This window comes from Siphateles boraxobius, unplaced genomic scaffold, assembly GCF_051911475.1.
Source record: "Siphateles boraxobius isolate OS27281-9 unplaced genomic scaffold, OSU_SipBor_1 11, whole genome shotgun sequence".
Taxonomy (NCBI): domain Eukaryota; kingdom Metazoa; phylum Chordata; class Actinopteri; order Cypriniformes; family Leuciscidae; genus Siphateles; species Siphateles boraxobius.
In genome coordinates, this window is record NW_027508711.1 from 6462362 (window position 1) to 6475517 (window position 13156).

General features: G+C 39.2%; 1 protein-coding gene across 3 annotated transcripts in view; it reads right to left on the reverse strand.

Annotated features, from left to right (window-relative positions):
- Positions 1–13156, reverse strand: part of ctif (CBP80/20-dependent translation initiation factor) — a 151794-nt gene that overhangs the window by 55136 nt on the left and 83502 nt on the right. For all 3 annotated transcript variants that reach the window (XM_077194721.1, XM_077194727.1, XM_077194734.1), the window contains 2 exons: positions 5038–5248; positions 1833–1904 (listed from right to left, as the gene is read on the reverse strand). In XM_077194721.1, coding sequence (XP_077050836.1) covers positions 1833–1904; positions 5038–5217 — 252 coding nt within the window. In that variant the 5' untranslated portion in view covers positions 5218–5248. The remainder of the gene's footprint in view (positions 1–1832; positions 1905–5037; positions 5249–13156) is intronic.

Here is a 13156-nt window from a genome sequence, read left to right on the forward strand (position 1 = left end):
GGGTTAGGGTTGGGCGGTATTACGGTAATATCGTATACCGCGGGGTCTTAAAATAGCAACGGTATCAGTTTCAATACCGTCATTTCCGCCACTTATATATAATATATAAATATAATTTATTCAATGCCTAAAAATGCTTATGTAGTTGTCATCAAGTGACAGTGTGGAGGAGAAAGAGAAAGAGAGAGAGAGAGAAGGGAGAGGCGGTAAATACTGACGAGGCAATTTGTAAATGTTGCAATAAAAAAGGTGACCGCGAGAGATGGAAACACCTCTAACCTAATGTCGCATCTCCGAAACAACCACCCACTCACTGCTGCGAGGATGCATTTTGCCCCGAGTTCATTAAATAAGCGCAGTAGTTTATATTTGTTAAAATATTATAATGTTATTTTTTTTCACGTTGATAATGAAAACTGAACAGCACGAGTAAGATGGGATGCATCGGGAGTCAGACATTGACCACTTAATTAAGTTTCATTTTGTAAAAGGCCTTTCTTTAAAGTGAATTTCGTTTTGTATAAATTGTATCTTAATTCTAATAATTTTTTATCAACCAATTGCCTGGATTTAATAAATAAGAATCAAATATAGCAGACAACATAATCATGACATGATCGTGCGCTGGCGCGCCGCGGTCACTTGCATTGAAATCTCATCATAAATTAACCGAAACTCAGTGTATGTCTCATAGACATGACAGATAGGCCTATATCTAAATAAAGCTTGAAATTTCATTAAACGAAACAATTCAAAACGAAAAGAAATAGGCCACTCGCTGATTATTTAATCCATGATGTGCATTTCTCTCTATGCGCGTTCATACGGATATGGCGATCATCAAATTCATTAAACGAAACTATTCAAAACGAAAAGAAATAGGCTAGCCTACTCTCTGATTATGTAATCCATGATGTGCATTTCTCTCTATCGTTCACTATGGAGATGCCAATTCGTCAATTTCTCTAAAGGAAACAATTCAAAAGGAAAAGAAATATAGGCAGCATACTCTCTGATTAATCCATGATGTGCATTTCTCTCTATAGGAGCGTTCACTACGGAGATATCAATAGTCAATTTCTTTAAACGAAACAATTCAAAACGAAAAGAAAAAGGCTAGCCTATACCTTCTGATTATGTAATCCATGATTTGCATTTCTCTCTATATATGCGCGTTCACTAGGTGATGGCGATCGTCAACTTAATCTTTGCAGCACTGACAGAAAAGTTGTATTAATAAAAATCAATGGACGCGTGTCACCGGATTTACAAATGCACTTCTTGCTTGTTGCTTGTTAATTTAATTTAAATTAATTAATAAAATGAATACTTTAATTGTCATAATTAAAATAATTAAATATTCTTAAGTGTCCCATTTTTGCTAATTTATAAATAGTATTTATATCTACCACCCCCTCAGCACCTGGGTTAAAAAATTATTTGGCACCACCATATTATAACGGCCCACGTATTAAAAATAGTCGAGTCTAAATAGGGCTCCGGCTCATAATTACATTGCATGCCGTCAGCCGGGATCAGACACAACGTGCACGGGTTGGCCTTGATTTTTTTTTTGCCCGATCTGGTATTCAGTTTCTGAACGGTGTAGGCACAAGCCAACAGTTTGGTGACGCTGTCTGAGCCTTATGTCATAATTTTTAATTAATCACGGTAATACCATACACCCCGGTAAAATAGGGAGGAGGTTTGACGGTATAAAAATTTGGATACCGCCCAAGCCTAGACAGGGTGTTACAAAATAGTTATGGATCAGATGCACACACACGCACAAGCACGCACGCACACGGCCACACACACACACGAAAACTCACTGGTTTGGACGAGCCCCTGTCCCGTGAGGACGACCAGCTCCCATCAATCTTATAACTGCAGTCTTCTGTCCACTGAGAGACATATACAGAGAAAGACAGAGAGAGAGTGATTGTTTATATTGTCACAAATAAGTAAACTATGTGTGTATATATATATATATATATATACACATACATACACATATTAAGGGTGTCACGATTTCGATTTTAAATCGAAATCGATCGAAATTAATTCACAAACTCAAAAATCGAAATAAAAAATGGAATCGTCGATACTGCCACGCCCCCATGTCGCGGCCGTGATGGAAAGTTCGGATCGTTTTACTGACTCTATTGTTCATTCTCGTTCATCAAAATTAACTAATCTTTTTTCAAGTCATTTCAGGGGCTTTAAATGTTATACTTTTAACAGGCAAATTCCCCGAACACATCCAACGAAATCTTGATCATATTCTGAATTAAGAAATCATTATAATGCAGTCAAAAGTAATTTACAGGGAACATTAATACTTGAACTTCCGAGTCTTTTGTTCATTTGTCGCGTGACAGAGGCAATGAACGGATCGTTCATGAACGACTCATCACGGCGCGGGAAAAAAACACACGTGTTGAAAGGCTGTGAGTCCTCTAACTTGGATTCCATGCCCGAGCCCGAACTTGGCCGATATTTCCCGTCACTATCCTCGGGCCGGGCTCTTGATCTATAGACGTGCACTCCCAACGCAATAGAGTGCGGTGCGGGACTAGATTTGATGGCCGAGTGCGAGTGCGGGCGGTAATGCACTCACTCTGTGTGTGCGGGAGGATAAAAAGATTCGCGGGACTCCCGAAAACTAGAAATATCTATAAAAAAAACATATAAAAACTAATACATTTTTTTCATCTGTTGCAGAAAAGCAACAAGAACAACTAAAACAAAATAGAAACGATTTACAGGCCAGAGTTTCTATTTATAACATGTTTGCAGCGTTGAGCGATTTAGCCAATCACAGACATATGTGTTGATTCTTGAACGCAATGACCAATCAGAAGCATTTAAGATAGACTCTCCTCACCGCTCAAAACGGACTTTTTGTTCAGTGCTGAATTCTGTAAGCTGGCAAATCCTCTAATTATAACAAAGTGTAGGCTATATATTATGAAAGATTCATTGTGCAGTCAGCTTCACTGATAATAACAGAGATGTGTGAGATTGCGATGAACTGATGTCAGCTTTTTAGGAGCAACAGCAACCTGTGCTTAAAAGAGGTGACGTGCGGGACAGGGTCAGTTGTACCAGTGAGGTGCAGGACAGGGTCTGTTGTACCCGTGAGGTGTGGGATGGGGTCTGTTGTACACGTGAGGTGTGGGACGGGGTCTGTTGTACCTGTGGGGTGTGGGACGGGGTCTGTTGTACGCGTGAGGTGTGGGATGGGGTCTGTTGTACGCGTGAGGTGTGGGACGGGGTCTGTTGTACCTGTGGGGTGTGGGACGGGGTCTTTTGTACCCGTGAGGTGCGGGTCGGGGTTTGTTGTACCCGAGAGGTGAGGTGCGGGACGGGGTCAGTTGTACCAGTGAGGTGCGGGACGGGGTCTTTTGTACCCGTGAGGTGTGGGACGGGGTCTGTTGTACCCCTGAGGTGTGGGACGGGGTCTGTTGTACCAGTGAGGTGTGGGACGGGGTCTGTTGTACCAGTGAGGTGCGGGACGGGGTCTGTTGTACCCGTGAGGTATGGGACGGGGTCTGTTGTACCCGTGAGGTGTGGGACGGGGTCTGTTGTACCAGTGAGGTGTGGGACGGGGTCTATTGCACCTGTGAGGTGTGGGACGGGGTCTGCTGTACCCGTGAGGTGTGGGACGGGGTCTGTTGTACCCGTGAGGTGTGGGACGGGGTCTGTTGTACCAGTGAGGTGTGGGACGGGGTCTGTTGTACCCGTGAGGTGAGGGACGGGGTCTATTGTACCCGTGAGGTGAGGGACGGGGTCTATTGTACCCGAGAGGTGAGGTGCGGGACAGGGTCAGTTGTACCAGTGAGGTGCAGGACGGGGTCTGTTGTACCCGTGAGGTGTGGGACGGGGTCTGTTGTACCTGTGAGGTGTGGGACGGCGTCTGTTGTGCCTGTGAGGTGAGGGACGGGGTCTGTTGTACCCGTGAGATGGGGGAAGGGGTTTGTTGTACCCGAGAGGTGAGGTGCGGGACGGGGTCAGTTGTACCAGTGAGGTGTGGGAAGGGTCTGTTGTACCTGTGAGGTGTGGGACGGGGTCTGTTGTAACCGTGAAGTGAGGGACGGGGTCTGTTGAACCCGTGAGGTGCGGGACGGGGTCTGTTGTACCAGTGAGGTGCGGGACGGGGTCAGTTGTAACAGTGAGGTGCGGGACGGGGTCTGTTGTACCCATGAGGTGTGGGATGGGGTCTGTTGTACCCGTGAGGTGTGGGACGGGGCTATTGTACCCTTGTTGTACCCGAGAGGTGAGGTGCGGGACAGGGTCAGTTGTACCAGTGAGGTGCAGGACGGGGTCTGTTGTACCCATGAGGTGTGGGATGGGGTCTGTTGTACCCGTGAGGTGTGGGACGGGGTCTGTTGTACCTGTGAGGTGTGGGACGGGGTCTGTTGTACTCGTGAGGTGTGGGACGGGGTCTGTTGTACCAGTGAGGTGTGGGACGGGGTCTATTGTACCCGTGAGGTGAGAGACAGGTTTGTTGTACCCGAGAGGTGAGGTGCGGGACAAGGTCAGTTGTACCAGTGAGGTGCAGGACGGGGTCTGTTGTACCCGTGAGGTGTGGGATGGGGTCTGTTGTACCCGTGAGGTGTGGGACGGGGTCTGTTGTACCTGTGAGGTGTGGGACGGGGTCTGTTGTACTCGTGGGGTGTGGGACGGGGTCAGTTGTACCCGAGAGGTGAGGTGCGGGACGGGGTTTGTTGTAACCGAGAGGTGAGGTGAGGTGCGGGACGGGATCAGTTGTACCAGTGAGGTGTGGGACGGGGTCTGTTGTACTCGTGAGGTGTGGGACGGGGTCTGTTGTACCCGTGAGGTGAGGGACGGGGTTTGTTGTACCCGAGAGGTGAGGTGTGGGACGGGGTCTTTTGTACCTGTGAGATGTGGGACGGGTCTGTTGTACCTGTGAGATGTGGGACAGGTCTGTTGTACCAGTGAGGTCTGTTGTACCAGTGAGTTTTCGGACGGGGTCAGTTGTACCTGTGAGGTGCGGGACAGGGCCAGTTGTACCTGTGAGGTGTGGGACTGGATCTTGTCCACATCCTGCTCGGTTTCGGTCTTGTCGCTCAGGAGTCCCTGCACCTGGTACTCGAGCACGTAGCTGTCGATGAAGCGCTCCAACTCCTCGATCTCCTGCGAGCGAGTGCTTCCCGCCTCTGACGACGCTGATGCTACCGATGAGCTCTCCATGGCAACCAGCCCACAGTGGAGGGAGGGGGAGCTGTGGGTGGGGCAAAAAAAAAGGAAATTGTTAGTTATCTGAATAATATGTGAATTGACATATCAAATGGACAATATAAATTATTATAATATACTTATGTTAATTCACAATTACTTTTATTATATTAAGTCAAGCAACATTAAGCAAAACATTGACATTTTATTTTTATGACATTAAAATGTATGACAGCTGTTAATGTTACGATAAGCATTTTAAAATGTAATAATATTTTTTAATGAAAATCGTTCTGAAGTAATCAAAACTTTTAAACACAAGATGAAATCACAAACTTCCCAACATGTCCAGCAGCCTCAGAGAATAAACATATTGCTGGTTGACAGGCAGGACTGTGAGAAGTCATTGGCTGCTCATGCTTCAGTCAGTGCAGATCAGTGCCATCGACCCCCGACTGAGACTCACTCAGACTGTGAGTGCTCAACCACAGCTCAGCCGTAGTTCAGCCACATCACCAGTCAAAAGCCCAATTTATGCTTCTGCGTCGAACTTACGCCGTAGGCTGTGCGTAGCGCGCGTACCCTCCGGCGTACCCTGACGTGCACCTCTCCAAAAATGTAACAACGCGTCTATTCTACGCCGACGCAAGCGCTGTGATTGGTCTGCTCAAACCGCTTCCTCGGGTTTCACATGCTCCCTCTGCGTGCGTCAACGCAGACAACGACGCAGAAGTATAAATTAAAACCAAAGCGTAGGCTACGGCGTAGAGGCTCCGGCGTAGGTCCGACGCAGAAGTATAAATCAGCCTTAACTCATCAAGTCCTGTCCGCTTCTGCTCTACCAGTCCATCTGTTTCTCCTCTCATCTTTCACCCTTAATCTGTTTCTGGTCTCACTTTCTTTACTCTTATACTATTATATTATTATATACGAACACCTAACGAAAAAAAATCAGATATAGCAAGGCAGGCACGGATCCTAAGAAAAAAGAACAAAATACAAGCTACCTGGACAAGGAATTGCAAGGTATGGATTAAGTTGAATGGATCACCCGAGGAAGCAAGCAATATTATGGTAAGAGAACTCATGAATTGGATAAATATAAACAACGGAAATGTTATGGAACTGCTGGAAATGGTGATGAATGGAACATACAGTCAATGGACACGTACACCTGAACAAAATAAATAAAACCTTTGAACTTTGTATGAATTATGAAAGCCTAGAACTGAGAACATTTAACTATACTGAGCATAAATTACAGGGAATGGAGAGCAAAATTGATCCTGAGAATAACTTTTTCCACAATATACAGTACAAATAAATTGTGAATACTATACTGATGAACAATTCAATGTTAAGGTTAAAATGGAGCAGTATCCAGAATACATTTTAACAGTAGGCGTTTAAATTCAAACTTCTCATAAATTAAACAGTGTTTACAACAAATTAAAACAAAAAAATGACAGTTATAGCAATCTCTGAGACTTGGCTCATTGATGATCAAGGTGTGAAGTACGAAATAGAAGGATATGAGATGTTCTTTGTGAACAGAAGGGAAAAAAAGGAAGGGGAGTTTCTCTGTACATTGACTAACTAGAGGAGCAGAGTTGTGGAAAATATGTCGTTTGTTAAAAACAAAGTTATGGAGTGTGTTACTGTAGAAATCGAGATAGAGAGAGCAAAAAATATAATTATAAGCTGTGTACTCCAGGTTCTTGTATTGAAATGTTTAGAGAATCATTAGTGGGGTTGTATGACAGTATAAATAATAAGAAAATATCTGAATAAGAATGAAATATCTAACGCAATAGAAAATAAACAATACACAGTTGGGGTATTTTTAGATCTTAGAAAAGCATTTGATACTGTCGACCATGACATCTTACTAGAGAAACTGAAAAAATACGTAGTGAGAGGGGTAGCTCACTCTTGGATAAGTAATTACTTAGAGAAAAGGTATAAATATGTTCAAATAGATAATTGCAAGTCACAATTGGTGCAGGTAACATGTGGGGATCCTCAAGGCTCTGTGTTGGGCCCATTGCTTTTTCGGTTGTATATTAATGATATATGTGAGGTTTCCAAAGTATTAAATCGGATATTATTTGCGGATGATATAAACTTATTTTGTTATGGTGACAATCTGAAACAACTTTTGGATACAATGGGAAAAGACATGGTACTGCTAATAAATTGGTTTGATTTTAATAAACTAACATTAAATATAAGTAAAACAAAATTTATTGTATTTGGTAATGATTTATCGAACACAATAGGTAAATTAATGGTCGAAATAGAAAGGGTGTCAGCTATTAAATTTCTTAGAGTGATTGTAGACAATAACTTAAATTGGAAGCCTTATATATCTTATATTAAGAACAAGATCTCAAAGTCAATTGCAATATTATATAAAGTAAAATATCTCTTAAAGGAAAAATCATTATATACTTTGTATTGTTCCCTTGTGTTTCCATACATTATTTATTGTGTGGAAGTATGGGGAAATGCATACAAAACAAACACCAATCCAATATTTATGCTTCAAAAGAGAGCCATGCGAATAGTAAAGAAAACCAGCTATAGGGAGCCAACAAGCTCAATTTTCATTGAATAAAAGGCTCTAAAGTTTAAAGAATTAGTAGATCTGAAAACATTACAATTCATGTACAAAGCAAAAAACCATCAATTGCCAGAAAGTATCAGTGGGTTGTTCACAGAAAGAGAATGCAAACATGACTTAAGGGGAATTTGTATATTCAAAAAGAACCATGTGAGGACCAATGCAAAATACCATTGTGTTTCAGTTAAAGGTGTAAATCTATGGAACAGTTGTCATGAGGAACTAAAAATATGTGGGACACTTAGTAAGTTAAAGAGACTATTTAGCAATAATGCAATTAAACTATATGAAACTATTTAAAGAGTGATAAATGAACAAGCTGTTTTTGGTGTATTTTGGATTGTGCAACTGTATTGCATAGGAAATACTGTTTTGTATTCTGCTTAGATTTGTTTGTCAACATTATAATGATGTAAGACAATAACTATTTTTTATTTTATTTTTATTTTATTAAAATATGAGATGTTATTTAAAAAAAAGGGGGTAGGCATTATAAGCAAGAGCTTCAGCCTACACCTGTTTCAGACTGCTGTAAATATGCTGCTGTTTGTCAGCTTAACTGTGTTGAAACTAGGTTTTCTTTCTATCTGTCTGAAATAAACTAAACTAAATTATTATATATTACTATATACAGTCAAAAAGATTGGGGTCAGTTAGACTTTTTACTTTTTGAAAGAAATTAATACTTTTATTCATAAAGGATGCATTAAACTGATCAAAAGTAACAGTATAGACACAATGTTACAAAAAATGTATAAAGACAATGTCATAAAAGATTTATATTTCAAATGAATGCCGTTCTTTAGAGCTTTCTATCACGTGGAGAAAAAAGTATCAGTTTCCACACAAATATGAAGCTGCACAACTGTTTTCAACATTGATAATAATCAAATATTTCTTGAGCAACAAATCATCATATTAGAATGATTTCTGAAGGATCATGTGACACTGAAGAATGGAGTAATGGTGCTAAAAATTCAGCTTTGATCACAGGAATATATTAATTTTACATGTATATTAATGTTAAATTATAATATTTCACAAGATTATTGTTTCATGGTGTTTTTGATCAAATAAATGCAGCCATGTATATATATATATATATATATATATATATATATATATATGGCTGCATTCATTTGACTAATACACACTAAATATAAAAATATATAGTAATTGATATTTAATTTTAATCAAAAGCAACATTTTTAGCAAAAAACATACCTTTAAAAAATAAATAAATGATTTTTTGTCTTTATTATGATAGGACAGTATAGAGTGGACAGGAAAGGTCCGCGAGCTGGGACTCGAACAGGTTGCCTGAAGCGCACCGGCGCTACATGTCGGCGTGGTGCCCACAAGGCCATAGGCACCACCAGCAAAAAATTTACTTAAGCAAAAAATAACATCTTTCCTCATTTAATTGTTCTTGCATAATTCAAATGAAAAAGTAACATTTCTCTTTCACAGCTTTAAAAATAAACTGATGAAATCAGTGGAGACACTGGATTATGTTCTGGTTAAAGTAACTTAATATTAGTAAAGTGAATATAATTTTTTACTTTGATAAGTAATTAGGCAAAAGTATTCAGTAACAGTAGTTCTCAGGTAAAGTTTAAATTCCCCCCCAAAAAGGCTCAATTACAGTACCAAGTAACTAAAGTAGCAAAAGTACAATTACTCAAGTGCTCCTCCATTGGGCTTTGCATGACTTAACCATCGCTCTGGGTCAGCGAGATGATTTGCCCCGCTTACGGCCAGGTGAGAGAGAGGGTTTAATCTGGTCTTAAGTCACTACTTGAATATTGGCCAAGCAAAGAGGATTTACAACTGGAGCAGCACCATCTTACACTACACATTCAGAATAACACACACTCGAGATCTGCACATATTTAAGATGATTTACTCTGTTTAAGCTACTGTTCTTTGTACCACCCGTGATCTGTCAATTGATCCTTTGTTTAAAAATTCATCATGGTGCCAAACATAGAACACTAAAGCAACGGCAACCAGAGATCTGACATATCAAATAAATCTTGATATTAATCAGCCTTATTCAATTTACAATATTGAATCTATATTTTAATCAGAAAGTCTAATTATAACCAAACAGATAAGAAATGTTTAAAACAACAAAAAATCTAGTTAAAATAATGAGGCATTTCTCGCTCATTCATTGCATAATATATATATATATATATAGCAATATATTAGTCTTGGCAGCTAATAAAAAAAAATTATCAGTTCACCACTAGAAATCACAAAGAAAATTGCAAAAAAAAATGTACAAACTAATCTGATTATACAAAATATATGGTACAAATTATTTCTCGCACATAAATCAAACTCAAAATGAAACATACGGTTAAATTCCTCCAATGAAACATTGAATTTTAATTTTAAGACTGATGCAGTACAATGCACTGATGCATTTTTACACTTCCAGCAGAAAAATCTTTACAAATTGCACAGAAAATACCTCATGTAGCCAACTACTTAGAAAATCTGTTATCCTTATCCATGCACAATACATAATGATAGTAATAGCATATGATCTGATCTGAGGATTCTTTCTTTATTCTCTGTATTATAGAACGCAGTTGATATATTGGCATTTGGCTGATCTTTCAGATTTCAGAGTGACAAACCAGTGGTTCAGATCATTTGTTTCTCTGTTCATAATGGTCAGAACTCTACCATAAAAACACAGTTCTAATACACGGATACTACAGTTAAAAAAATGTGGGGTCTATCAGTTTTTTAAGAAATGTATACTTTTATTTAACAAAGATGCATTAAAATTGCCAAGTCAAATAGCTATATGTTGTTCTTTTGAACTTTCTTTTCAAAGAATCCTAAAGAAAAAAATTAAAATAAAAATAAATCACGGTTTCCACAAAAAATATTCCGCATCACAACTGTTTTCAACATTGATAATAATCAGAAATATTTATTGAGAGACAAATCATCATATTAGAATGATTTCTAAAGGATCATGTGACTCTGAATTTTCAGCATCATTACTCCAGTCTTCAGTTTACAATATTTTCAAAAAACAAACAGTTATTTTGATATCTTACAATATTACTGTTTTTTTATTAAATAAATGCAGCTTTGGTGATCACAAGAGGCTTCTTTCAAAAGAACCATACTTATAGGGTACTGTTTGTTACTGTTCCACATCAGACATTTTAGATAATGTAGGGTGTGTGTGTGTGTGTGTGTGTGTGTGTGTGTGTGTGTGTGTGTGTGTGTGTGTGTGTGTGTGTGTGTGTGTGTGTGTGTGTGTGTGTGTGTGTGTGTAAACAAACAAGAGAGACATTGACAGACGATCATGGTGAAGTCAGTAGAGGTCATGGATCTCGAATCCGACTAGCCTCATTAAAGCTGTCCATCTGAATCTACTGACAATGAAAGTTCTCACACTTCTAATCCTTTTTATCTGATGTGGTGATCTCTTTCTGTGTTTTCTCCTCAGCTGTCGTCTTCAGCTCAAGTGTGTATCAAGTCTTACTGTCATATTAGACTGAACAGCTGATGTCAACGCAGGCGGCCAATCTCTCTCTCTCTCTCACACACACACACACACACACACACACACACACACACACACACACACACACACACACACACACACACACACACACACACACACACACACACACACACACACACACACACACACACACACACACACACACACACACACACACTCCTTTTGTTTTACTGAGTTGACATAATTCCTAATAAAACAGGAAGTTTTGCATCGCCCTTTACCAGGATTTACTTGCTAGTCTGTGGTTTTGGGGGAGGGCCATTATCAGTCTAGACTCTAGAAATCATTTGATTGGACAAAAATCTGTATAGTGAGGATGAGTCATCAATATTTTGCTCAATTTTCCTAAAAGAAAAAACAAAACAAAATAAAATCTGCACACACAAAAAAGTAGCTTACATTCCCAGGAAGTGCATGAACAGTTAAATTGTATGATGCAATGCAAGTTATTTTAGATAAAGCCAAACGTATAAATGTAGATGTAAATGCATATGACCTGAAACTTCACAGACAGCTTAAATCCATAAATTCCAATTCTGATTTCATGGGGTCTGTAGACATCAGTTATTAGCATTTACTAAGATCCTTATACAGGTCAGGTGCCAAGCAGAAGACATTACATTTCCATAAATCAATGTTTAGGCTACATGGCGCAAACTACAACCACGGGAATTATTTCAAAACTAGTTCCACCTCAAATAGAAGATTTAGACACTTTACAGCTCAAATTTAGTCTGAATACCTTTTTTTTTAAAGTCATAAAACCAAAACTGACAGTTCTTGTTTTTTTTTTATGGAATATTGCAGTATATATTATAAATGATTTATCCGTGCACATTATTTTTTTAATTCATGTGCCTTGTAATCTTGAATCAATATAACTTCCTCTCCCTCTCTTCTTTTCTCTGATGATGTGTTTACTGGCGTGAGGGTGGGACCACCTGTCAATCACATTAAATCCACCAATAGCAAACCACAACCATCCAATCAACTCCCTATAGACAAAATCAAGCTCCTCCCTACATTTGTTCTTGTTCCAGAAGCGTTTCACTTTGACGAATGTCCGTTTCATGCCGACTTTAAACCATACAGTTTTCAAACTATTTATACAAGAGTAAATGTCTTTAAAATAAATAATAATGATAATAATAATAAAATGATAATTAATAAATGTCTTTTCAGTTAATTTATACAAATGCACAATGGGATGAGATGAAAATATCAATGTCATTTGGCTCAAAATCAAAAATATTTTAGATATGTTGGAAATAACACAAAAAAATAGGCTTTAATCTAATGAGGTGAATATACTGGAAGAAAGTCTAAAAATGGAAAAAAAATCAGTTTAGCCAGAAATAAGATGAATTCTGCACTCATTAGTTTTTTCCATTAGCTTGTCACATAATGGTGCTTGTCACAATGAATATGTGTCATTTCACACAGAATTTCATCCCTCTGGATAACATCACGTCAAGTATAAATGAGCAAACGTCTCTGACACGACAGTCACAGCCTCGGGCGCTCAGACACTCTGTGTGCTAATGGACGAACAGCACATTCACTGCAACACTTAAACCTGCAAGTGCAACTCATGCTAGAACACACTAAATACAAATAATACAGGACAATTCTGGAACAGACTCCCAAACTCCACAATTAACCTAAAGAAATCATCTAATAGAATTTGCAACGTGACGCATTTCGAAATTAAACAACGTTTTGTGTGAGACACTGCTGTAGAGACTTAATTTGTGGATCCAATTAGGCAGAGATTT